Source organism: Cucumis melo, chromosome 1, assembly GCF_025177605.1.
Source record: "Cucumis melo cultivar AY chromosome 1, USDA_Cmelo_AY_1.0, whole genome shotgun sequence".
Lineage (NCBI taxonomy): Eukaryota > Viridiplantae > Streptophyta > Magnoliopsida > Cucurbitales > Cucurbitaceae > Cucumis > Cucumis melo.
In genome coordinates, this window is record NC_066857.1 from 635,524 (window position 1) to 661,538 (window position 26,015).

At 34.1% G+C, this 26,015-nt stretch overlaps 7 protein-coding genes across 10 annotated transcripts; 2 read left to right on the top strand and 5 right to left on the bottom strand.

The window, feature by feature from the left end:
- Nucleotides 1-128: 128 nt before the first annotated feature.
- Nucleotides 129-2,167, bottom strand: LOC103495270 (stress enhanced protein 1, chloroplastic). Its single transcript, XM_008456768.3, has 4 exons — nt 1,916-2,167; nt 1,708-1,812; nt 1,050-1,225; nt 129-392 (listed from the first exon to the last, which is right to left on the bottom strand). Exons 1-4 carry the CDS (start codon nt 1,959-1,961, stop codon nt 288-290), a joined length of 432 nt encoding a protein of 143 aa, XP_008454990.1. The 5' UTR covers nt 1,962-2,167; the 3' UTR covers nt 129-287.
- A 795-nt stretch (nt 2,168-2,962) lies between these two features.
- On the bottom strand, nt 2,963-4,050 carry LOC103495269 (uncharacterized). Its single transcript, XM_008456767.3, has 2 exons — nt 3,696-4,050; nt 2,963-3,416 (listed from the first exon to the last, which is right to left on the bottom strand). The coding sequence occupies exons 1-2, from the start codon at nt 4,045-4,047 to the stop codon at nt 3,085-3,087; spliced, it is 684 nt and encodes a 227-aa protein (XP_008454989.2). The 5' UTR covers nt 4,048-4,050; the 3' UTR covers nt 2,963-3,084.
- Nucleotides 4,051-6,077: 2,027 nt separating this feature from the next.
- Nucleotides 6,078-7,217, bottom strand: LOC103495268 (uncharacterized). Its single transcript, XM_008456766.3, has 2 exons — nt 6,717-7,217; nt 6,078-6,592 (listed from the first exon to the last, which is right to left on the bottom strand). Exons 1-2 carry the CDS (start codon nt 7,087-7,089, stop codon nt 6,195-6,197), a joined length of 771 nt encoding a protein of 256 aa, XP_008454988.2. The 5' UTR covers nt 7,090-7,217; the 3' UTR covers nt 6,078-6,194.
- A 914-nt stretch (nt 7,218-8,131) lies between these two features.
- Nucleotides 8,132-9,219, top strand: LOC103495267 (22.0 kDa heat shock protein-like). The gene is made up of 2 exons (XM_008456765.3): nt 8,132-8,438; nt 8,591-9,219. Exons 1-2 carry the CDS (start codon nt 8,312-8,314, stop codon nt 9,055-9,057), a joined length of 594 nt encoding a protein of 197 aa, XP_008454987.2. The 5' UTR covers nt 8,132-8,311; the 3' UTR covers nt 9,058-9,219.
- Nucleotides 9,220-9,328: 109 nt separating this feature from the next.
- LOC103495266 (triacylglycerol lipase 1) lies at nt 9,329-14,214 on the top strand. Of its 4 annotated transcripts, none has more exons than XM_008456764.3 (10): nt 9,510-9,656; nt 10,226-10,379; nt 10,607-10,757; nt 11,082-11,222; nt 11,695-11,805; nt 11,886-12,029; nt 12,120-12,160; nt 12,266-12,342; nt 12,787-12,882; nt 13,711-14,214. In XM_008456764.3, the coding sequence occupies exons 2-10, from the start codon at nt 10,282-10,284 to the stop codon at nt 14,031-14,033; spliced, it is 1,182 nt and encodes a 393-aa protein (XP_008454986.2). In that variant the 5' UTR covers nt 9,510-9,656; nt 10,226-10,281; the 3' UTR covers nt 14,034-14,214. The 4 variants fall into 4 exon arrangements, with proteins under 4 accessions (XP_008454984.2, XP_008454986.2, XP_050939340.1 ...); XM_051083383.1 differs by having other exon boundaries at nt 10,639-10,757; XM_051083384.1 differs by having other exon boundaries at nt 9,629-9,656; nt 10,269-10,379; nt 10,639-10,757.
- An 800-nt stretch (nt 14,215-15,014) lies between these two features.
- LOC103495272 (gallate 1-beta-glucosyltransferase 84A24-like) lies at nt 15,015-17,289 on the bottom strand. The gene is made up of 2 exons (XM_008456771.3): nt 16,213-17,289; nt 15,015-15,617 (listed from the first exon to the last, which is right to left on the bottom strand). Exons 1-2 carry the CDS (start codon nt 17,212-17,214, stop codon nt 15,147-15,149), a joined length of 1,473 nt encoding a protein of 490 aa, XP_008454993.2. The 5' UTR covers nt 17,215-17,289; the 3' UTR covers nt 15,015-15,146.
- Nucleotides 17,290-21,217: 3,928 nt separating this feature from the next.
- On the bottom strand, nt 21,218-23,052 carry LOC103495273 (gallate 1-beta-glucosyltransferase 84A24-like). Its single transcript, XM_008456772.3, has one exon. It carries the CDS (start codon nt 22,758-22,760, stop codon nt 21,345-21,347), a length of 1,416 nt encoding a protein of 471 aa, XP_008454994.1. The 5' UTR covers nt 22,761-23,052; the 3' UTR covers nt 21,218-21,344.
- Between the last annotated feature and the right edge of the window lie 2,963 nt (nt 23,053-26,015).

The window sequence follows — 26,015 nt, forward strand, 5'->3', positions numbered from 1 at the left end:
ACCAAACGGTCTCCTCCAAGTAGCTCGGAACACAAACATACAATATTATGCACAATAATGATGATGGTCTGTTCAATACAGGAAATCTGAAAACAAAGTCATTGACTCATTGATGTTGATGGGGGAGATTTTTGTGAAAAAAGTTTCTATTAGTCATTGTACATTCAAACTTGATTGGCCGTTGTTCACACTCGAGAATATTACAATGAATGAAAATGAATATCACGGAAAACATATTTTAGTATTACAAACTTTACAGAAAACGAGTAAAAGCAATCTAGATGACTTCAATTTTTGGTAGCTGATTGGAAGATGAAAACTGCAGTCAGTACGCCAACCAATGCAGTAACGGCCAAGGCCACACTAGGCAGGGGAGACGTAACTCCAAGGTTCTGCATCATGAAAACAGTGATTCTTGTAAGGTTTCAATTAATTTAATGTCTGGATCTCCTATGAAACTTGTATGACACGTCATTAGGAATTCCTCTTCATTGGACAAAATAAACAAATGGGAAGTGCAAGCACAATCAACAACCAGCCAAGAATAATTAGACCAGCCAAGAATAATTAGACTGTGACTTCTATATCAGGCTAAAATCAATCAGGCAGATGCGGCACATCCAATGATCAGCCTAGAATAATTTAATGGTCCCTTATATATCAAGCCAAAATCAGCAAGACAAGTGTCTAGAAACAAAAATGACAGAGTAACAAAAACAACCATTGGAATACATTCTAGATGCACTTTAAGACTCATATTTAGAACAAACTCAACACTTCAAATGGAATACTTCAACTGGTACAAAAGGATACTTTCGTATAAATAATTAAGGAGAAGAGAATTTCCTGAACAGAAATATGATATTTGTGTATTGTGTCAAATGAACACGACCAAACCTCACATTGGAGCTAGAATCTTATTAACACTAACATTTAGGTCTTCACCGAAAGATAAGCCAAATTCAAAATTCAAAAAGCTAAAGAAATCCTTTAACAATTTCTTATCAACTAGCAGAAATATAAGTACCAATAACTTAGAAAGGTCATACCTCTAAAAGTCCCTTGCCTGTTGCAATTTCAACACTAATTGCAATTGCAAATCCTACCATTGCAAACCGCCCAAGCCAAACATCCAGATTGCTCTGTTGGGTACTTTGCTCACATCTTATAGAAACAGAATTTTGTTTCACTGCATGCTTCTTTTGACCAATTGGCTTGCTTAACACTGAGACCAAGAGTAACCATTAGCTGATACCTAACAAAATCAAGCTGAACCTTTGCCAAAATCCGCAACAAACTCAAAAACTCCAACTTCTATGTTATTTTCTAAACAGCTCCAGCAACAATTTTTAATATTCCAATAAAAATCAACAGCAATCATAAGACTCTTAAATTTAAGTGGAAGTCGCCTTAGATCACTTAGACTGAAACTTGTGCAATATGCAATATTTCTTTCTTAACACGGAAACAATTAGCAAACAACAACAAAACCACATATACGTAACATCCAGATTTTAGATATTAGGATAGTTTCAATCTTCACTACTATAATTCACAAAATATCACACTGAATACTAAAAAAAAAAGAAAAAAAAAAAACTCCAAAATAAAATTGAACAGAATAATTCGTCAAATCATAAAACTCATAAAGAAATCAAGAAGAAGCACTCGAATTAGGCGGGTAATAGACATAAAAAGAATCAGTACCGAGAGGAGAGCCAGTAGCGAACGTGGTTCCAACTCGATATAAATTCGGTAGGAGACTTCTATGAAGTGGAAAAGCTTTTGGTGCTGTTCTTGCGAAGGAAGCATCTGGAAGATTGTGTTCGGTTTTATGAATCGTTTGGATATTCAGCAATCAGAGAACAGAAAGAGCGAGATGGAAGAAGCTGTGAGATAGATAAAGAGAGCATACCGCGTATGGCGAGGGAGAGAGAAGCGGAAGCATGAAGAACGGCCATCTGAGGATGAGCTCGATTGGCGCCGGAAAACTGTTTATTGAAGCTCCCTCCTTATCCCTTCTTCCCCAATAAGCCAAATACACGAATACCACTGGCTGACGACGACCGTTTTCTTCCACATTTTGCAATTTGAGGAAAGCCACTCTGCCACGTGTCCTCCTCTCTATCAATATAATCCAATTTCTTCTCCAATGTGGATTTAAATTCAAAGGATTATTTTAACCTAATCATGTTTGGACTAACGAGATTATTATAATCTTGATTTTTTTAATTTTTTTTATACGTATACACATTTTCTTAATTAATTTTATTAAATCTTATTAATTATGATATTCATTTAATAAATTTAAGGTCATATATGATTGATATTATTAAATCTTTTTAAATTGATATTATTAAATCTTCTTTCTTAGGAATGTATGTGAAAAACATATCATTCCTAAATTGATATTATAATTAAATCTTCTTGCATAGAATCCTCACTTGATAAATTTATGGTTAATCTCTATAAAGTAATTTTCTCATATGTTTAGGTTATTGTATTTGGAATTAGTTTAAGCATACATCGCTACAACTTGCCTACATATAGTAGTTACTTAGGTAACAAAGCAAGACAAAAAATATTTGCAATACGTACTTAGCTATGTATGAATCAATCAAGATAGATAAGCTTTGTACAAAAGAGTATACAATACATGAGAAAATAAAGAAAATGTTCATCAAACCACGTACAAAAGAAAGAAGAAAAGTAACGATAGTCTGTCAAGCGTTATATGTCAGCAAGACCGTACAGTACTCTAATTTTAGCTTCGTAGGTATCGTCAACAAAAAATATTGTGTAATTACTATATTTTGAAAAACAAATTGACACGACTTCGATCATAATCTTCTCATGTTAGTTGCTTCTCAAAGTCATTTGTAACGGCCGACACTAATCAAAAAATGATTGGAATGAAGAACATCTTCACTCGGAGAAATACAACAGAAAGAAAAGAAAAGCATAAGTCGAAAAAATGTGTATTAGTGAAGATGAGACACACCTCCATTCTTTTTATTTAAAATTATACAACGATAAACATACATAATATATATTATGTGTGATGAGCAATAATTAATCTAACTCCTAATGTCCATAAGCTGCCTTGTAATCTGCCCAGAGCTGATCCACGGGCTTCTCCAGCAATTGCACGAAGTAATTGGCAGAGTAGCCATATTTGAGCCTCCAATTCAGCTCTGCCACGAACCCACTACTCAACCCCTCTAAATAATCCAAAAATCTTGCTGTCACGTCGTACCCTTGGTCCCATGAACTCCCGCCGCCCGGTCCCACCCAATGATTCGGAATATACCCCGACTTCAGCCGTATGTAATCGGCGATCCCTTCGATCAGCCCGCCTGGTGCATTCGGGATCCCATTCCATTGCCAGATATGAGTCATTTCGTGATATAGCACACCTGTAAATATGAATAAAAGATTAAACAACACATAAAAAGTAAGTATAACAGTTGTCTCATGAAGAAAAAGCTTTAGATGCATTTTAAGTTGTATTATGGTATTTCATTTTATCATAATTTATCAAGTAACAATCTAATACTTGAATTTATTTTATTAACTGTGTACAATATAGGAAATTTTATCAGTTTGAATAGTCGTGGTTAGTGGTAGCTTTAAACCTTTCTGATATTTGTTAGTTACAAAATTGAAGGTTTGATCTTCATGTCACTTGTACTTACCTGTTATCTCCCTCTTCACGTCTCCACCATAGTTTGCAATATAGCTAGCACTAACATGAATTTCGTTGTTGCTAGCAAAGGCCACTCCGTCATAGTCAGTGACAATGAATAGGCTAACCCTGTGCACATTCTTTCGATCAGCAATAGAGCTTTGCTGGAAAATTTTCCATATAAAATCAGTGGAAGCTACCATTATCTGTTTGCTGCAGTCAACGCCTATTTCGTTGTCGAAGCGCACACCACCAGGAGTTCCAACGGCCTTGTTGACGACCGTGAACTCAACGGAGGAAACCACATGTAGAAGAAGGAGAGAGGAGAAAAGGAAGAAGATGATCTTTTTGGAATAAGCCATGGTTGTTGTGAAGCTGAAGCTTGGCAAGTTTGGCTGCTTTATATAAGGGATTGAAGATTGATAAAGTGTTTGACTATTTGCCATAATGGCACCAAATTGAGGAAGGCTTATATGGGATAAAAGAATTAATATCATATATCTTTTTATAATTATGTGGGGTTTGAAATTAAAAAAAAAAAAAAAACTTTTTTTTATTATTAAACTTTTCTTTATTAAACATCATTAAATACTAGATTTAAATCAAAGTACAGTTGAAAAAGAGTAGGTCAGAATAATGGTTTTCTTCAAGATGTTAGATGCATCTGTATATCAATGTGAATGTTTGTGACATAGATATATATCGACATATGGATTTTCTTTATTCCATACCCATAAAAAAAAAAAGTCATGAGACATTTAAAGATTTCTTGTTATACAACAAAACATATATTTTATTATAGAACCCTAGAAAAAAACTAAGCATAAAAGAACCCATGAAGAAATGGAAATCAAAACAAGAAAGAAAAAGTTAATTAAAGAAAAAAAAACCCCACCATGAACATGAAGAAATACCTTACGATTCAAATTTGTTTTGAATTTAGTCTTTGGAATGTTATCTTTTGTCCTATTTCTTTGGCTTTTCTTGATTGTTCATTTCCCCTTATTTTCATTTCATGACACTTAATTAATTGATATAAAAAAATGAAGTAAATTAAATATCCTAATTAGTATTTTAAAATTTTTGCTAATGGGTTACTACTAGAAAACGACGACGTATTCGACCAAGTTTTTATCCAATGCATAAAATTGCATGTGTTGAACTAATGTGTGGTTTTCAAGTTGCTTTAGGTTGCCATGAAACCTTGACTGGGTGTGGCTGAATTTGTGCATTTGGTTGACCATTTTGTGCCTGAAAATTCTAAGCATATGCATTGTTATTTAGTTGGTAGCAAGGTCAATAGACTTAGTGTGTCCTATTTTGTGATGCACTTAACAAGTTGGTTCGTTTGTTTAGACCGTTATTATTTCAAATCCCTCTTCCTCATCCACGACCATTTTCCTCTTTATCTATTGAAGATGTTGATTGTTAGATTGCTTAAACTATAGACATTTTGAAGCAACTTATTTTGATATCACTAATTCAATCTAAAAGCTTTAAGTGAAAGTAAATTTAATATAATATCTAAGTTTAGATAGGAGATTAAAATACTTTGTATTCGTTTTTTTTTTTCTTTATTGTAACTATGATTGGATTGTAGGAAGGTCTAAGTAAACTATGGAAACAAGCAAGTAAGTGGAAAAGGGCAATTCAAGAGATAGTCACAATCAATATTTTGGTCTCTAATGTAATGAGTTGATTACATGGATGACACCATTGAAATTCAAACCAAAAGGTACAAAATATAATTGAGTTTTTTAATACAAATTAATAACACTTTTGTTGTGTTTGCGGTCTCACTTCCTTTATTTAATCATTTTATTTAAGTTCGATTGTAAATTTATTTTCTTTGGATTGATCGTTAGTTTTTCGTTTTTGTTGGGCTTCTGGCTTTTGTTTTTCTTATTCTCTCTCGAATGCATGTGGGGGTGGAGAAACAATCTTTCAAGAAGAAAAAAGTTAGAGACAAGTTAGACGAGTTCGCGTACTCCGATGGTGAGTGAAATTTGAAGATGAGATTAAAGTTTTTCTTATCAATAATTAGAAGAGAGATCGGAGATTATAATTGATATGTTTACAACTATCTCACCTCCTTATCGTTAATTATATTAATTTATTAAATAAGTTTAAAAAGTCTCAAGCCATGAACTTGAGGCGGCCCCAGCCCAATAGGCGAAGAGGGAAAAAAAGTCGAACAAATCGAACCGATTGGAACCGACCAGCAATTCGACCCATCAATTCAAGCTACTGGTGGCCGATGGTCGATTTCTCCCCTTGTAAGTTGGTTTTCGATGGAAATTTTTGTACATAACCATCCCCACCCGACAGATAATCAAGTGAACATTACAAAGTCAAAGTAAACTGTGGAGACAAGCAAGTAAGGGAAAAAGGGTAATTCAAAAGGTAGTCAGAGTCAATAGTTTGGTCTCTAAGGTAATGAATTGATTACATGATGACACCGATTGAAATTAGACTTTTGAATACCAATTAATAACACTTTATAATTTCTTTACAGCTGTAGAGCAAAAACCCCACTGGCTTCAATTTCAAAAGCTTTGCATTTGTCATCAAGAATCCCTAACTTGGCCTTAGTCTTATACTCAGTCCACAGCTCATCCACCGGCTTCCCCAACAACTGCCTGAAGTAATCGTCGGAGTATTCATTTCTCATCTTCCTGTTCAGTTCCGCCACCAACCCACTTCTCACTCTCTCCAAATAATCCAAAAACCTCGCCGTCACGTCGTAGCCTTCGTCCCACCTGTTCCCCCCACCCGGCTCCACCCACGTCTCCGAAATATATCCCGACTTCAGCCGTACATAATCCGCAATCCCTTCGATCAACCCGCTCGGAGCCTTCATGTTCCCGCTCCATTGCAATATATTGGTCATTTCGTGGTACAACAATCCTGAAATTATTAAAGACAAAAATCAAATACTTATCAAAACGAGCGTAGATGTTTAGTCCCAAAATACAACAGATGAAATTATATAAAGTTGAAGCTTTGGGTATAGTAGAAAGCATGAACGTACCTGTGATCTCCCTTTTCAAATCTCCGCTGTAGCTTGAGATATAGCTTGCGCTAACATGAATCTCGTTGTTCATATTGAACGCTACTGCATCCATGTTGTTATCAATAAACAGACTGATCTTCTGCACGTGTTTCCGATCGGCCGCGGTACTTTGCCGGAAAATGTTCCATATCAAGGCAGTCGCAGCTACCAGGGTCTGCCGGCTGTAATTCGCTCCGATTATGCTGTCGAAGCGGGCGCCGCCAGGGGTGCCACTGGCGTTGTTGATGACGTTGTACTCAACGGCGGAGATGGATTTTAGGAGAGCGAGAAAGAGTAAGAGGAAGAAGATGAAATTGTTGGAAACCATGGATCGATTTGTATGTGTCAACATAAGATGGTGAAGCTTTTAATTTGTTCGTTTGGTATTTCAATTTAGGAAGTAAGGAAATTGGAAGAATTTTCAAATTCTTGCTTTGACTTTGTTCAAATTTTCGAAACTACTCTATAAGATTTTGATTTTGGGAATTGTCTTTCGGAAATTTGGAAAAGTAGCCTTAATTTTGCATCATATTATTGGCGCACAATAATTCACTTTTTTGGTATTACAACAATTCGATTTGTTTTTTTTTTCTTTGGCTTAATTTTGCATCTCATTTGGTTTGAAATTTTTTTCATATCTTAAAAAGTTGTATACTAACAACGATATTGATATACTTTTAATTAAGTATACAATAATGTTCCTACGATAATTCAGAAAGATAAATAAGTGATATACTTAGATATCATTGACAATTAGTAAAGAAATGATAATAAGATAACTATCGATTAACAATCAGTATCATTGACAGTCAAATTACGATTAGTAACTAATAATATAATTAGGCAACAATGACTAGATAGTAAATCAGTGCATCATTAGTAATCAATATGAGAAAACAATAAGATAGTAATTAGATAACGATCGATATCAAAGAGTAGTCAATATCACATTGGAACCAATATAATTAGAGTGTTAGTATCAAATAGTAACAAAAGACAACAATAATGAAATAGGAATTAGTATCATTAATAATAATCATCAAACAGTAATCAAATAACAATCAGTATATCATATAGTAATCAAACAACAATCATATAACAATTAGGATCATTAATAATTAGTATCGAACGATAATAATTAACAAGTATTATTGACAACCAATAAACAAAAAACTAATACCCATTTTCTTTTCATTTTAAAGAACTCCTTCGTAATTTAAAAAAACGTTTCTAAACTTGAAAAAACAAAAAAAACTTTCTAAAATAGAGTTAAACCAATGAGTATATTTTTTAACCTAAAATGAAAATTTTAAAAATTAAGAAGAGAGAAAAAGAGAAAAAGTCAAAAATTAAGGGAAAGCCACGTGTGATTTGGTGCGTTGATTGTTAAAGTTCTAGAGAGCGGTGGTTTAGTCTAGAGAGATCTACATTTGCGTGGAATCAAGACTATATCCCCGAAGTATTGGCCTTTCACCGTTATTCTACTATATAAAGCCTTTTTGTATCCCCCAACGGATTCAAGAATAAAGTTGAAGTTGTGCTGTGTTGTTTGTGTGAAGTTTTAATCAAGAACTATGGCGATGATGGGGTTACCCAGAAATTCATTGTTCCTAATTCTTGGACTTGCATTCTACTTTCTCGCCGCTCAACAAGTTAATGCTTTGATGCCTTATCGCTCCATATGGGATATCATGCAGCCGGGTATGTCAACTTTCTTTTCATTATAATTGGGTTTTGTTTATATCAGAAAATCATATCACAATGCTGTGTAAAGAAAAACACAATTTTTAGATCCTGCAACATAATCTTTTTTCCTTATTAATTGGGTTTTGTTATCGGACCTAAATGAACAGGTGGCTACTCGGAGGACCCGTTTCGGATCCTGGAACAGAGTCCACTGAGCGTACCGAAATCGGCGGTGGACACTCTAGCAGTGGCTCGTGCAGACTGGAAAGAAACAGAGAAGGAGCACGTGATATGGATGGACATTCCGGGAGTGAAGAGGGAGGACTTAAAGATCGAAGTAGAGGAGAATCGAGTGTTGAGGATAAGTGGAGAGATGAAGGGGGAAGCTGAGGTGGAAGGGGAGAGATGGCACCGGGCAGAGAGGATGAGTTCATCAGGCAGGTTTTGGAGGCAATTCAGGATGCCAGGAAATGCTGACATGGAAGGGATAAGGGCACACTTGGAGAATGGAGTGTTGAAGGTAATTGTCCCAAAGTTGCCTCAAGAGAAGAAGAAAGAAGCTAAGGTTGTGAAGATTGAGGAAGGGGCGAAATCTGGTGGGGAAGATCTTAAGGCTACTAAGGCTGAAATGTAAAAAGAAAAAATGTAAAAAAAATTAATGGGTTTTGCAATAAAATGGTTCTTTTTTATCTTTTGGTAATTATGTATTAATATAGAGAAGTTGAAGAAGGATGTTAACTAGTGAGGTTTTGTCTTCTGTTTGATATATATACATATGCTATCAAGTTATGAGGAAGATACTCAGCTTAAATATAACGTAAGCTTTGCTAATCTATACTTTGGTGAAGTCGTTCTCAAGCAAACAATATGCGACGCGCGCCTTATTAGCGAGTGCGGGCGTCGACACAACCACCAACCGATTCGACTTGTCGAATGGCATCTTCTCTCAGTTTCCTCTTTCCCCAAATAATAATATATAATGAACAGTTTTTATTATCTATTTGATAACTAATTCTCATCTCCCTGACTTCGAAGTTAATCTTTGTCACGAATATGGCGACGCCGTTGATGGCTCTCGTATTTCTTATCTACTTCTTCCCTCTCCATTCCGCCGGTGATTCCTCCCTCCCTGCCGTCGTCGACTACTCGATTCTCCCTCACGCTCTGTCCGACCACAAGTCCTTGTGCTCTCAACTCGTTCTTCCTGCGGGCTATCCTTGCGCCGAGCATAAGGTTCTCTGCTTCTCTCATTTCGCTTCTAATTTTTTGGTTGATTAATTTGTGGAAGGTGTGGACTCGGAATGGTTTGTGAAATGAGGCTGTAATATTAGTGTTCATCGCTCTGTTTCGACTGGAGATAGTTGGATGGATTTTAGTCAACTAATTGCCTCTAATGCTTCTTGTTTGAGATTTCCTTTGAGTTTCTTGTTTATTTTCTTTCCTGATGTGGGACAGATGGAATTAATTTCTTTGTATTTTTAGTTCGATGCCGGTCCTGGTTTGATTTGGTTCTGTCAATTTTCTGGGTAATCCGACGTATATGTATCGTTCTCGAAAGTGTGATATGCGAAGAAATATGATTGAATTCAATTTTTACGTAGATCTCTGATTTTATCAATTTCTCATTAACTAATCGGAGCTTAACGCATTTGTACTGTGTAATTTTGTTATTATTATTATTTTTAAATGATGTTGTTCTTTGATCATTCTCTTCAGTTTTGAGGAATGTTATCCATTATTGCAGACTAGGCTGATGAATTGTGCTTTTAGTAATGCACTTGAGTACGATTGTGATTGTGCAGTACCGAGTCACTGATGGACGTCATTTTCTTATTAATTTCCTAGATTCAAACAAAGGATGGGTTTCTATTGGGTCTGCAACGTGTATCTTCACGTAATGGAGATTTGGAAAAGCAAAAAGGCCCTCCAATTTTGCTCCTCCATGGACTGTTCATGGTAAGTCTTCTGACAGTTATGCAATATTGTAACTGTATGGATTAGGTATTTTTTACTCTTTTTTTGGTCTAACTTTATTAGCAATAGCTAGGGAATTGACATAGCTGCCTGATATTATTTACACTACTGAGACTTATCTCCTTTTGTTATAATTTTCAACTGCTCCCACCTCTTGATATCCAGTGATATGATTATTTCCCATTAAAATAATTAATGTTCTCTATTAGGTCGATATTTACCTTAAACTTCTACACTACAGTCCAATGGTGCAACCATGCTTTCCAGTTATCTCTTAGGAACTGGTACTGGAAGATGAATGGGATAAAGCCTCAAGGCAGATTTTACCCAAGGCCCTATCTTATATATATGTGTGTGTATGTATGTATCTGTCTCTCTCTTTTTAATCTTCTGGCCTCTGTTTTCTTGTCTCTCCAAGGGAGATTCTTTTCAAATTCTTTTTATTCATCCCAAAGTATACTGAATGGTCTTCTTTAGTTTCGTTTGTTGGTACAACATTTCCATGCTTGGCAAGATCCAATTATCCATAAATTTCTTTTTGTCTAGGAGGTTAATAACTGCGTATTTTGAAACATGGATGGTGAATTTTGAATTAAGTTTGTAGTCTGGGATCATTCTCACAGATAAGGGGTTCCAACCACTAGTTTTTGATACCTTTCATTGTCTGAACGGGTGCATGTGCAGGCTGGCGATGGATGGTTTTTGAATTCTGCAAGACAATCATTAGGCTTTATTCTTCCAGATAATGGATTTGATGTGTGGATAGGAAATGTGCGTGGAACACGGTGGAGTCATGGGCATTCATCCCTATCAGAGGACGAGAAGGTAGGTATTCATAGTATACTTTATTACAAAATTCTAAGATGTGTAAGATGTTAATTAAATGCAGAGAAAGAAGAACATATTAACAGAAAGGGTTTTCCTCATTGTGCTGTGGATGTATTGCATGTATCTAGGAAGTTAAATAATGATACAAACATGGTGTAGCTCATCTGACTCGATGCATTGAGGTGGAGATTATCATGCAGGCAATTTTGGCGATTCAAAGTTCAAACAAATTTATGTGACGTTTTATGGAGTTAAGCAGTCACACGACAGATTATCTTCAAGGATCATTTGATTTCATGCTAATCGTGTTGATTTGCTAGAGTTTATTTTGTCTCAGAATTCTGCATTTTTTGTCTGGTAGATTATTGGTCCACAAGCATGGTAGGACAATCTTGAAAGTAGTTTAACATAAATTTCATCTGTTGAGTTCCTGTTTATGTCGTTTGACTCTAGTATATTATGATTGTAGGAATTTTGGAATTGGAGTTGGGAAGAGTTGGCCCTGTACGATCTTGCAGAAATGATTAACTATATAAATTCCTTGACAAACAGGAAAATTTATATTGTTGGACACTCACAGGTCTCATATGTCTTCTTCAAGATTGTTAATTTGAAATGGTATATTTTTGCTATGGTGTCATCTTTTATCTTTGTTCGCAGGGAACAATTATGTCTTTTGCTGCTCTTACCCAGCCAGAAATAGCCAAGAATGTTGAAGCAGCTGCTCTTTTAAGTCCTATATCGTACTTGGAACATATTACTGCTCCATTAGTACGTCTAATGGTTGACACACATCTTGATACGGTATTCTTGGCTTGATATAGTGCAATTATCATTGTCAAGTGATTATATTATTAATAGTAATAAGCTTATTTTTTATATTTTGTTCGACAGATAATTCTTGCCTCAGGATTTCATGAACTCAACTTTAAAAGGTTATCATGCTATGCTATGTCCATTTCTAATTTTGTAATGGGTTGCATTTTTAGCTTGACCATAGTGTACCGTACTCATGCCTATGTTTCTGTATGCTATTTCAGCAATTGGGGAACAGTCCTTTTAGATAATCTTTGTGATCGGCTTGTTAACTGCATCAATGTTCTTAGTTCAATAACAGGTTCTCTCAGTGCAACCTGCTTCATGTTTCTCTCTTTCTTTTTATTTATTTACTTTGTGAAAACTTGACTGTGGAATCCTTATCCAACATACTTGGACGATGCCTTCTTGAACCGGACATGAATCTTTCAATTCATTTGGCTCTCCTCTCACGCTTATTTATTGCTTTTATTTCTAGTATAGTACTTGATAAAATGCCATGATCCAATATTGATCAGGGTCGGGATTTATAATGGCATGCTTCTTCTTGTAGTTGGAAAAAGGTTGGGTAAAACTAAAAAAGAAAAGGATAACGAGTTGTTGATTTAAATGATTGCAAAATGTTGCTTTCTTCTTCATAAGAAAGTACATGAACTTATGAAGTTTGGATGATGAAGTTTGGATGTTCAATTTATTCAATTGCAGACATTAAATTTCCTAAGGATGCCATCTTTTAATCCTGCAGGGGAAAATTGCTGCCTCAATCGCTCACGTTTTGACTTATTTTTTGAATATGAACCACATCCATCATCAGCAAAAAACCTGCACCATCTTTTCCAGAGTATGCCCTGCAATATCTTCTCTCACTTCAACTTCTATCATACTATGACTTCGATGAGTCTTTGAATTTTTTACCTGCATTTATTTCTTGGAAAGTTGATCATAATGTTCCCTTGTGAAGTCTAATAAAAATCTCTGAACATTTGATTGTGAAGCTTTGCATCATATATTCCAAACTCTTTCAAGACTTAGAAGATAATCTGATCTCCCCACATGATATTTTTCTAGAAACCTCCTAAAGATATCAAAACTAACCCAACCTCAACCAAAAGGATACTCAGCTTTCCACGAACAGATTTTTCATTTAGACACCAATTTTGCTAATACTCTCCATCCTTAAGCAATTTTTCTTCCTTTGGCTTCCTTATGCTCATTAACTTCTCTCGTTCAATCTCTTTCCTGAATGACTTTTCATCTTCCATCATATCCCTCGCTTTCCTTAACTTCATCTATAATTAAAGCCAGCCCTCTATTTCCATTGTAATTTTGTCAATTACCCAACTCATTTCCTGTTTTCACTCCCTTGTCCTCACCTTCGCTTTCCACCTGTGCTTGCTGCATCAGAACTTCTCTGTTTACTTTCACGTTAGGCACAAACAACACAACCGAACTTCACTTATTATTTCCAAGCCGTTTTTCTTTCGCAGTTCATTATTTTCCATCTTGTACTTCAAGTCCGAACATTAGTGATGGTTGATTATTGGTTTAAAGAAGTGTTATAGTCTTCAAATCGGTTATACTTCGTTAGGACTTAGGCGGTATGTTTTTCTCCTCCTCACGGGGATAGTGACTCCACGGGCTTAACTGCCTTTTCCTTTTCTTTCACCAGTGATCCGCAAAGGTAGTTTTTCCAAGTATGACTATGGATTGTTAAAGAATCTGAGAGTTTATGGTCAAAGGATGCCACCTGAATTTGATCTCAGCCTCATTCCTGAATCCTTGCCGCTGTGGATGGCGTACGGTGGGAACGACGAGTTGTCAGATTGGACAGATCTGGAGCACACTATAAAGAAGGTGAAATCGGTACCAGAATTAGTTTACCTTGAAAATTATGGTCATGTGGATTTCATTTTGAGCATGAAAGCGAAGGAAGATGTGTATGATCCTATGATCAAATTCTTCAAATCCTTGGGAAAGTCGAGTAGTTTGTAAGGTGAACTTTGGTTAATGGGGTTGTAAATGTGTGTTGATATAAATGTGGGTGTCGTAGCCATATCCTTCTTGTTGTGGAGGGCTAGTTATTGTTCTATATCTTTGATATTGATTAATCCCTAAACTTAACACAAATACAAAAGAAATGAAATAATAATAATAAATATATATATTTTGAGGAGGTTGGTGGTTGGAGAGTTTCATTATTTTGAGGAGGAAAAGACTTGGGAATTCGAATTTGGAGTTGTCTTAGTTAAAATATATTGAAGCATTTTGTTGCACATAAGATTTTGAGGAGCACTCAAATTCACTGTAACCTTTTTTTATCTTTTATATTTTGTGTACGAAAGAGAGAAATAAATTTAGACCATACTTAGGAAACATATGATCGTTTTGTAAATATAATGGTAAATATAACAAAGGATTTAGTAAGGTTTTAATTTATTACCAATTTTAAATAGCAATATGGATTGGATTGATATATTATAAGATTTAGATTGGATTCTTCGAGATCGTATTCGTACACAGCTTTTTCTCTCAATTTTTTTACCATAATTAATTCACATCTCTCTTGCTAAAAAGTTGAGACAAAAATAAATTTTTTTAAAACTATTTTTTTTCTTTTAAGTTTTCAATCTCATGAACTTCTTGTTGTTTAAAATCCTCAGCAGTACTGCCAAGCGACTCGTAGCCACTCTCCACACGTTGATCAATTTTCAAGCAATATTCCCAGACGCTCTCTCGTTTTAATTTCACTTTCGATGTTTGAACAACGACTCCACCAGCTTAATCGGAAACTTTTTGGAGATGAAGTCCACGACCTCACCCTCGACGATTAGTATACGATAAGGGGTTTCAAGAGGTTGCCAAAGTTTGGCGTTGAGAATGTTGTCAGGAAGCAAGAAGCTTGGAATCTCATCGTTTCGAAGATGAATTACGTAAACATTGATTTGACCAAAATCATAAAATAACAAAAATAAAGAGTTGGAAAATGATGTTGATATATATATTGGTTTGATTCCGTCACACGATTAGTAAAATGTCCTCAAAATAAAAACAAGAGAGAAAAAACAAACAAAAAGAAAGATGATGATATAGAAAGTTTGGAAGTTTCTAAGTAGTAGAAGAACAAACTTGGAGATTACCACCACAAACAAGAGAACGTTTCCTTATCTCATCGATAAAGTATTTGATATTTCTGTCTGAAGACCCACCGTCGGCCACCGCTTTCTCTGCCGCAATTTTCCTCTCCAAAGCGTTCTGTCTTATCTGGACCGCCTTCGGTCCTTCCATGGATTCTTTAAGGCACTTCTTGATTTCATCTCTTTTGATTAGTTTGTCTTCTGGTGTGCCTCCATGTGGCAAGCTGTGGCCGACGCCGAAGACATCGACAATAAACTTGGCATTCGTGAGCTGATCACCCCATTGCGGAAACGTCACCATCGGCACGCCAGAGCTGATCGCCTCCACCGTGGAGTTCCACCCACAATGTGTCATGAAACATGCCACCGATGGGTGTGAAAGTATTTGTTCTTGTGGACTCCATTGAACCACCTTCCCTCTTTTGCTGGCCTCCTCCATGATCTATACAAGAAATAATTATCTTAATAAGAACCAAAAAAAAAACCCTGTTGGATTTATGATGATTTATTGGTTTTTAATTTTTGTTCTTTTTGTTGTTATTGATGTCATGATATTTTTAATCTTTCAAAGTTAGTATGTTTTAAAATATTGATAATCACTATGTTATCGATATTTAATATATATAACTTAATTAATATAAATAGAAAGATGAGACGATAACGTGAGCAAAGTCGTATACTTTTGATTTCTATCTTCACTTTATTTCTTGTTTTGGAAAGTCGTGGTCAAGACTGAAAAATCGATTGAAAAATTTATGTTAAGAGATAGGTCGATGTATAATTATGTTATGATGTTTTACTTGTTTGGATGAATAATTGGAAAAAGATTTTAACAAATTTTCATTGTAAATTTAATACAAAAGAATTAAAGTTTATTTGAAAGGTTGTATATTATAACTAAATTTTCAACCTTTCATATCTCAATTTTCAAACAAATTTCTGACTAAATTTCAAAGAATATTTTTGAAACTCTATGATTTTGGGGAGTATAATATTTAAATAAATAACGATATATATATATATATGGATTTAGAAACCTGATTAGGAAGAACATGGCACTTGACCCCAAAACTTGAAGCAGGTGGTTTCAAGACCCACAAGAAGTAGAAGCCAGAATCTACAAGTCCATAAGCAATCTCATCAACTTGTTCTTGTTTCAAATACACCACACTCCCAAACGATACATAAATCACTGACCCTTTTGGTTTTGAGTCTAGCCACACCATACAATCATCAATTTTCAAGCAATCTCCTGAAATCCTCGTTTTAATATCACCACAATGCTTGAACAACGGCCCCACTGTCTTTATCGGGAACCTTTTCGACATGAATTCAACGATCTCGCTCTCCAGCTCTTCAAATGTATCGATTAGTATACAAAAGGGCTTTGAGAGGTTCCAAAACTGCCCCAAAATGGCTTTCCCAATGACATGAAGAGGGCTGTTAGGAAGCAAGAAGCTTGGGATTTCATCGTGCTTTAAAAGAGGCAGAGAAGGAATTTTAACCTCAACATTTGGTTGGGTTTCCGATGGGAAAGGGATTGAGCCATTAAAATGGTGGTAATAAATTGAAAAAACGGCACATGATTGGACCCAAAAGACAGCGGAGGCAATTCCGAGGTCATCGGCCACGTCACACACCCAAGGCACAAAAGGGTTTCCAATAACACAGGAGACCGGTGGTCGGTTTTCTTTAGTTTGGTTTTTCAAGATGTGCGATAAGGAAATCGAACCTACACGTTGGAGTTGCGGCATGTATTGGTCATAGGAGAGGGGGGTCGTGGGGCGGGCAGAATCATCGTGGATGCGGCCATCGTCAAAGAATTCGAAGCGGAGGAAGCCACGGCCGAGAGGGGTCGGGGTGTCGGAGATGCTGCCGGCTTTCTTCATGTCCTGACCAAGATAGGCCGTGGTGGAGAAGGTGACGAGGAGGCCGGAGGCAGCGAGTTTTTTGCCAAGACGGAGCATGGGATTGATGTGGCCTTGGCCAGGGAAGCTGACGAGGAAGACATGGGGAAGGGAATCCATGGAGGAAGTCATTTGTTGTTCTGTTGATTTGGGACTACTTGGTTTGCAAAAATTTGAGGAAGATGGTAATAGTTATAGTTATAATTATTACTACTATCATATTATGTGATCAGATGGGATGATTGATGATTGTATTATAATATTTTGAGTAAGACAAAGACAAATATTTTTCTAAGTAGATTGTTATGTCATCTCCAAGGTTTTCAGACACCGAAATCGATGTGGACGTGGAAGACACAATCTTAAAGAATGCACTAAAAAGGAAAAAACTTTGGGTACAGTGGGAAGCACCCCATCTTCCATGCATCTCAAGTTGTGTTGGGATAAACATTATATTTCTTTGATCAATTATCCAACTCTCAAAATACTACAATCAATTAAAAGCATCAAACACAACTTAAAATAAAGTACATCGGTACAAAATTCAAAACATCTAACCATCTAAAGATGAAAACTTCATTCAACTTTCCAAAACGTTAAACAAAGATAAAAACGAGTTAAAGAAAAAACTTAAAAACCGATTAGAAAGGTATACTAAGGTTCAAACCAAATAACTTCAAATTCCACCGCTCAATAAAAAGAAAGAAGATAGTTTTCGGAAGGAAGGTTGAGCTTTGCAGTAAAGCTCAATTAAAGATTTGATCGTATAGGGGTAGAATCGTGAGATATGCAATAATTAATGTGTAAGATTGCAATAATTGAATCGACAAGTAGGTCTACAGGTGTGTAAACGAGTTGGATTGGATTGAGGAGTATTTTGAGACTTGAGAAGCATTCCCAACTCAACCCTAAAAATAGGACCAGGTTGGGTTATCGGGGTGTATAATTATTTTCTCATTCCTAACATTTGTTATATTCATAAATCCACACATCAAAAAACATCAAGAAGTACAACATTAATACAATAATACTAAACAAAGTTCTAAAACATTAGAATTACTTTAAAAAAAGTTCAAATATATATGAATCAAACTTCTAAAATCCAAAAGTATTTCGAGCGTCATACTATAAAATTTAATATAAATAACCCAACTCCGACCTTACAATATAGATTGTATGTTGAGTGTTTGGATATTTCGCAAATATTTACGAAAACGCCATCCGAAATTCAAAAAGAAAAATCATTTCGCAGGTTGTGAGGTTCGAACATGCGTGCGGCTGAGATTCGAGCTTGTGTCCTTGAGGTTGATTGAGTATGTGTTTGACGTAAATTTTCGAAGGGTTCAAATTATTTACAATTTTGCCACTGATCTTCAATTTACCTCATTTTGATTACATTGTCCTTATATCGGTGTCTATTTTCATAATCTCTATAAGAATACGAAAAATAATAAATATATGCATACATAATGATAGAATTAAGTATAATAATATAACCGATCAATTATAACCCCAACCAGAGGCAGACTTATCAATGGACCAGTCAGGACACGTGTCCCCTCACATTATCGGTTTTATATTTTAATTTTAATTTTGAAGTGTCAGATTATAATATATACTAAATAGTGCTTAACTTTTAACAAAACATGGTTGTAATGTAACGGTGTGCCCTCACTTCTACCACTAATATATGATTGTGTTTTCCCACGTTGGACTGGAGGGGGAAATCATTGTCAAATTACTTAAGTGCATTAGATGTATATATCTATCTTTATTCAACTTATTAAATTATCAAATTATAATTAATCACCTAACTCTTCTCTTTTTAAATATTATACAAGTGCATGAATGCTCTGAAGTATATATTGTTGTTGTGTATGTGTATGTGTATGTGTATGTGTATGTGTATGTGTGTGTGTCTAAGAATATCAGGGTAATGTTTTATATAAAAATGTCTGGAAGTGTTCAGGTGGGCACACCACAAACTTCTGGATGATTTTATTAATTCAAAGTTGACTTAATCATATATAGGATTTAACGTACAAACCAAGTCGTATTAAATATGATTAATTATACAAACATATTATAAAACTATTGAATATGATTTATTAACACAGTTAATGTTTCTCTCTCAGGCTTTGTTCAGTAATTTTACGTGAGATCGGGATCTCTGTCGGCTGAAGCAGGAGAGAGAGTTCATGGCCCCTTCGCCAGGCTCCGCCGTTCATCGGCCACCGTGGGTTCGCGAATGTGGTGAAAATTTGTAGTCCCACGTCTGTCTGTTGCTTGGGCCATTTATGTCCAAGCCGTGTGTTATTGGTAACAACTCTCTTCTGTCTTACCCTATTTTCCTCTCTTCTTCCTCCCAACTATGTTTTCTCCATAAATATTAAAATATTATCATCTTTTAAAAAAAAAATCAGTTTTTAGTATAAAAATAGGAACGTTTACGAAAATAGTAAAAAGTTTTATGATAATAGGGTCGGGATCCATGTCATTAAATTGTAAAAATAGCAAATTTAAAAGCAGATAGCTTTCTGATAGTTCATTCCTAATCTTCTAATAACCATTTGATAGCTATTTGACATACGTATGATATATCTAATTACTTTTCATATTTGTCATATTTGCAATACGTAAAAAAATGTACTATTGGACCATTTTCTTTTTCTATTTTTTTGTCGTCCGATGCAAATTTCCTTGAAAATATTATAAAATATAACAAAATTTCATATTTTATCAACGATAGACTTCTATCTATAATATAATATAAAGTTTTGGTATATTTTATAAATATTATTTGTTTTTGTACATTTTGCTAAATTTAAAGATGTCGTTTTTAACGTTGTGGGTATAAATTATTTTAAATTAACAAATATAGATATATGTTTTTCTTTTAAATTTATTTGAAAAGAAAGAAGTATACAAATCTAACTTTCTATCCTAAATGCCTCCAAAAAGGTTTTCTTTTTTTTTTTTCTGTATGGGAGGAAAGTTTTGGACAAACAAAATTATGTGTAAATTTGGACATAAAGAATGACGTTTGAACTAAATCTTTCTATATGTGTTTTTATATTTGTTTTCAATCAAATACTAATAATTATTCTTCGATTAATCTTTTCTATGGATATCAAACGAGCTAGATCAATTTCTAGCTTCTTGATTGATTTGGATCAACCTCTCATTTGTTGATCACGTTAGATTATCCTATGAAGTTTCTGACTTATACTGTTCTAGATCGTCTTTTGATTTTTTTGACATCAAAAGCTTGTGGAAGTTTAATTTGTGTTGAGCTTAAGAGATATGCATGGGCTACAAAACAAAAACATATTACCGCTATCTTCTCTCAAATCTAGCAAATATTTTCGATATACTTACTCTCAACTCTCAATTCAAGATCAAATGAAAAGAAAACAACAAACAAAAAAGGAAAAACACTTCGAATTGGAATAAGATAATTGAAATGAAATAACACAATTAGTTATTCTTCATAGACTAACCAATTACAAACTCTTCATAATAAATTTTTAAAAATATCAAATCAATTAATTCAAAATTAAAATATTTGATAAAAAAAAATTAACTCAATTGAGGCGTTACTTACTTCAATACGAAAGTTTGATAAACATGTATGCTAAAATTCATTTAATGTTTCACTTATACAACAAGATTTACACGACGTTATAAAAATTGTAAAAACCAACTAGATACCAACTGTTCATAGTTATACTGATCATGTTCAACCAAACAATTTTACAATATTTTGATTTTGTTAGTCCAATGAATTAATTATATACCAATGTGAACTCAACTTGATCCATTCTTTTACTAATTAGTATATTATATAATTAACTATTTTTAATGACCATTAGGATTTAATTTAGGGACATAATTAATTGAGCCATTCTGTCTTATTATAAACTATTCACATTCAACAACAACAAAAAAACACTAAAATAGATTTTTCTATTAAACGTAATTATTTTGTTAATTTTTTGTTAAATTTTTTCATTTTAAGATAATTTGATTTTAAATTTTATATCCTATAAATTTAAAATTTTTAAAAAATGAATGATTTATCCAAATCTTACGAACAAGTTCAAATATGTTTATTTTGAAACTTAGGAATCAAATATACAATAATTAAAAACTTTTTGATATCATTAAAGTCAAATTATAATTGAAACTAAAGTAAATCATAGGTAGAGTTTAAATGGAGACATAGATTGATGTTTGTGGTAAATTATTGGAAGAGACGAATTTCATATCTGTCTAATCTTATCAACAAAATCTTGGAAGTTTCGGGTGGAGGAGCCGCCGTCCGCCACCGCAGCCGCCGCGGCCTTCTTCCATTTCAAAGCATTTTGCCTGAATACATTCTCTCCACTGCCGCCGGTCATGACGTCCGACAAGCACCTCTCAATCTCATCCCTCGTAACCAACTCATTTACCTCTACTCCACGCGACAGACTCACTCCAACTCCATACTCCTCCACCAAAAACTTGGCGTTGGTCACTTGATCCCCCCACTGCGGGAACGCCACCACCGGAACGCCGTTGGCAATGGCTTCCACCGACGAATTCCACCCACAGTGCGTCACAAAACACCCGATTGATTCGTGCGACAAAACCCGTTCTTGCGAGCTCCATTGCACTATTTTCCCCCTCTCCCCTATTTTTTCCACAACCTCTTCCGGCAAAGTTTGGCGTTGTTTCCCAAAAAATTCAGACGGCGGTTTCAGAACCCATAAAAATGAGAATCCTGAATTGCAAAGCCCATAAGCGATCTCGTCAATTTGTTCTTGTTTCAAGAACACGACGCTTCCGAATGAAACGTAGACGACGGATTGTGGGGGCTTTGAGTTTAGCCAATCCATGCAATCTTCTGCTTTTAGACAGTCAACAGAGACCTCTATTTCTAATTTTTGGGAGTTTAAGAACAATGGACCTATGGGTTTCAAGGGAATGATTTTTGACATGTAATTAATGATTTCCTTTTCGAGTTCTTCAAAAGTATCAATCAAAACACAAAAGGCTGGCGATAGTTTACCGAATTGGGATAACATAGCTTTTCCCAGAACGCCATAGGTTTTCTTCGGATGCAAGAAGCTTGGGATTTCATCGTTCTTCAAAAGTGGCAATATCGGGAGCTGAACATCGATTGTGGGGTCAATTTCAGTAGGAAACGGGACGGATTTGTGGAAGTAATGACAATAAATCGAGAACACAGCACAAGATTGAACCCAAAGAACAGCAAAGGGGATTTGAAGCTCCTCTGCAACATCATAAGTCCATGGAAAAAAAGGGTTCAAGATCATACAAGAAACCGGACGGTTTTCGGCGGTTTGCTTCTTTATCAGGTCGACAAGCGACGGCCGGCCAGATAGCTCGAGCTGGGCAACGAAGCGGTCCAAGTTCATATCTTTGGGATTAATCTCTACGATCCCATCTTCGAAAAATTGAAATCTGATGAAGCCATTACCGACGGGAGTGCATTGGTCGCCGCCGAGAATACTTCCGGCTTTCTGCAGTGTTTGGCCAAAATGCGCGGCTGTGCAAAGGGTGACAAGAAGACCCTCAGCGGCGAGTTTCTTGGCTAGTCTTAGAGTGGGATTGATGTGTCCTTGGCCGGGATAGCATACAAGGAAGACATGTGAAGGAGATTGTTTAGAAGCCATATGTTGATGGTGGCTGTCTAATAATGCACTTTGAGAGCCTTTGAGGGATAGTTGTGTGTATTATATTATATTTGTTGGATTAGATTGACCAAATCATTGGGATAAGGTACTACCCAATGTAGAATGACAAATTTAGACATTCATCAGTCCATTGATAAAATCCATTAAGTAATTATTAAAGAATGAAGCTCAAGTTAGGGCTCCTTTAGGGGGATTGGCTTCAACACTTTGGAATCCAATTCTCCAAGAACAATGAATTAATGAAACTCATGGGATTGAAAGAAAGAAAAGAGTTCCTAAACTCATCGTTTTTATTGTTTCATATGAAGTATCTAACGATTTCTAGTCATTTTCTCTTATATTGTTTCATATGAAGTATCTAACGATTTCTAGTCATTTTCTGTTATTTAGTTATTGACATAGATATTGAATTCTATTCTTCGTTTCGGTTTCTCTATACAAAATATTTTTTTCTTAACTAAAATTTGGCATCAACAAACACTAACTAACTTTTATGACGACCCTTGTGACGGGTTATTTATTTTCTTACAATGTTTTTTCTTTTTTCTAAGAAAATATATATTTGGATTATTCTTAGATAAATTCTAAATATAAATTCTTAAAATTATTGTTCTTTGTTTTTTTTAGCTTTCAAATTTTGATTTGAGCTTAAAAACCACTTCTAAAAGGTAAGCATTGATACAAAAACAAATCAATAGGTTGAATATGTGAATGTAGTGTTCTAAGTTTAGTTTTTAAAAATTATATAATTATGAAATAGAATATCGATAATTGGCTTTTTAAAAAAGGTATAAGCCACGATAATTGTTTTAACTACAATAATTCATCAAAGAGTTTTCATTTTTTCAGAATTAGCACTCGCTTTGAAAATCCGTTATAATAATTTTTCTTGATACGACGTGGCCAAGATCGATCCCAAAATTTGAATAAAAATTTAACTTCTTATGATTGTGTATCCAATCTATCAATTTTTTTCAACTTTCTCGATAATAACGAAGACCGAAATTGCATGTAATCTTTTTCCAAACCACACACAAGATTAAAAGATTTTATTTTCTTCAATAAACTACGGCACAATCACTCGAAGTAAAAAGAAACAAGGAGCAATTCATAAATCCCTATATAAATTTCCAAATCAAACAAACGTGAAAACATAAACTTAAAATAAGATGCGGAAAATTGAGGAGGAAGATTACATAAAATTAGAAAAAATACAATAATAACATATACCATCTTCATCTTCATCTTAGTTGAGATTCCATCAAGAAAGCACAAAAAATCGATGATGAAATAAAGTTAAGTTTGCAATCAATCTCGAAATCGGTCTTGATTGGAAATTATAATAAGACAAAACATATTCCCCAACCATTTTTTAAAAAGTGTAGTAGTTGTGGAAGATGATGATTACAACTTAGCTATAATAAATTCCAATCAAGCCTAAATCCATTTTTATTATCATTAGAAAAAAAAACAAACACCTCTTTCATTTATATGATAAATATTGACAAATAATTAAATAAATCAGACGGCTATTATAAATATATTATCCGCTTTTAAATTTACTATTTTTACAATTTAAAAAGTACAGCGTCATGAATCTTATAATCCTTAATTTTCTTTTTTTCTTTTTTTTTTTCAAACATGTGGGAAAATAGAAAAAGAATTAAAATTTAAAAGCATGGTAGGTAAGCTCTCTTTTCATCAAACAAATCAAAATATTAAAAATTTTGATTTGGCCCTATTAGAATCATGATGTCATCCATGACAACACTATTACCAAACACTTTGGAAATGAACAATAAATTATTAACTCCAACTTTGTAATATACATTAATTATTTTCACTTTTCAAAATTTTGAAATTTCAAAAGAAAGATAACAATAAAAATAGTTGAAATTTTGAACATTAAGGCCATTTAGTAACAAAAATAAAATAAGAAAGCAAACCTCTTTACTTTTTCGATTTAAAACTTTTGAATTATTGATTAGAAAGATTATGCACGGCCTAATGACCTTAAATTTCAATTATAAAATATGAGACGTTATCAAAATTCAACTTGCCATTAATTTTACTGGCTAGCTTTTTTGTATTTTAAAAGAATACACAGAACATAATGACGTAAATATAATAAAACTAATATTTAAAATTTCTTAATCAAAACCAAGAAAATATGTTAAGACAACCCATAAATCACAACCATAAAAGTTTGATCTTTAAATGTAAATTGAAGTTACACTTGAAAGGTGTTAAAATTAATTTGATGAACATTGTTGTACACAATGTTAATGTTGTTTTTTTGAAGAAAAATTTGCATAGAACAAAATTAGTTCAACTTAACTCAAAAACAACCAAAGACATTTTAAAATGAATCAAAATTCAAAACATATTTTCTATTTATCTTATAAAATTAATTTGAGGTTGGATAGTGCATGCAATGATTGATATATACTTAGAATATCCCTATACACAACTATATGTTTTCCTTTAAGATTATTTTATTTCGAGATTTTGTTAAGATTTTTATTATTAGTGTTAGGACTTGTTTAAAATGAATTAAGAAAAAAATATTTTCTAAAAAATGTATTTTCATTTAAACATTTTCTCTGTAAACTCTTTTAAAAAAAACACACATACGTGTTTGGCAACTTTTTTTCAAACATGTTCTTAGGCAAAAATTTGTTTGATTTGTAATAGAGTAAAAGATTTATATATATATATATATATATATAGAATTTGTTTGTGGAGATTTTGATAGAAATTCGTCCGATCATCGAGGATGATGGTTTGAGGTGGTTGGGACATTCACCGTAAAATGATAAAATAGTCGTTGGCAGTTAGTCGATAACAAACATAGAAAAACAATTCACAAAAGTTGACCAGTAATGATTACCATGAAACAATTGTAAAAAATAAGCCAACAACGATAAAAAAAAAAAAAAAATGACCAACTTAGAACATTAACCATTAAACACACGAAATTTATTTTTCTAAAAATTAGTTTTAGGTGTTTATCTTAAATCGTATTATTCTATAAATTATTCTTTTAAAATTTATTTTAAGTGGTTGTCAAGTATATGATATTTTTTCTAAAACAACTTATTTCTTAATTTAATCATTTGAATATACAATCTAAACACGAAGATTTTTCATATGAGTGTGGCAAAAATAAATCAAAGATAGTGTTTGAGAATTTGACAAATATTAGCATAAGGGCTGTTTGGAGGCCCAAGTTGA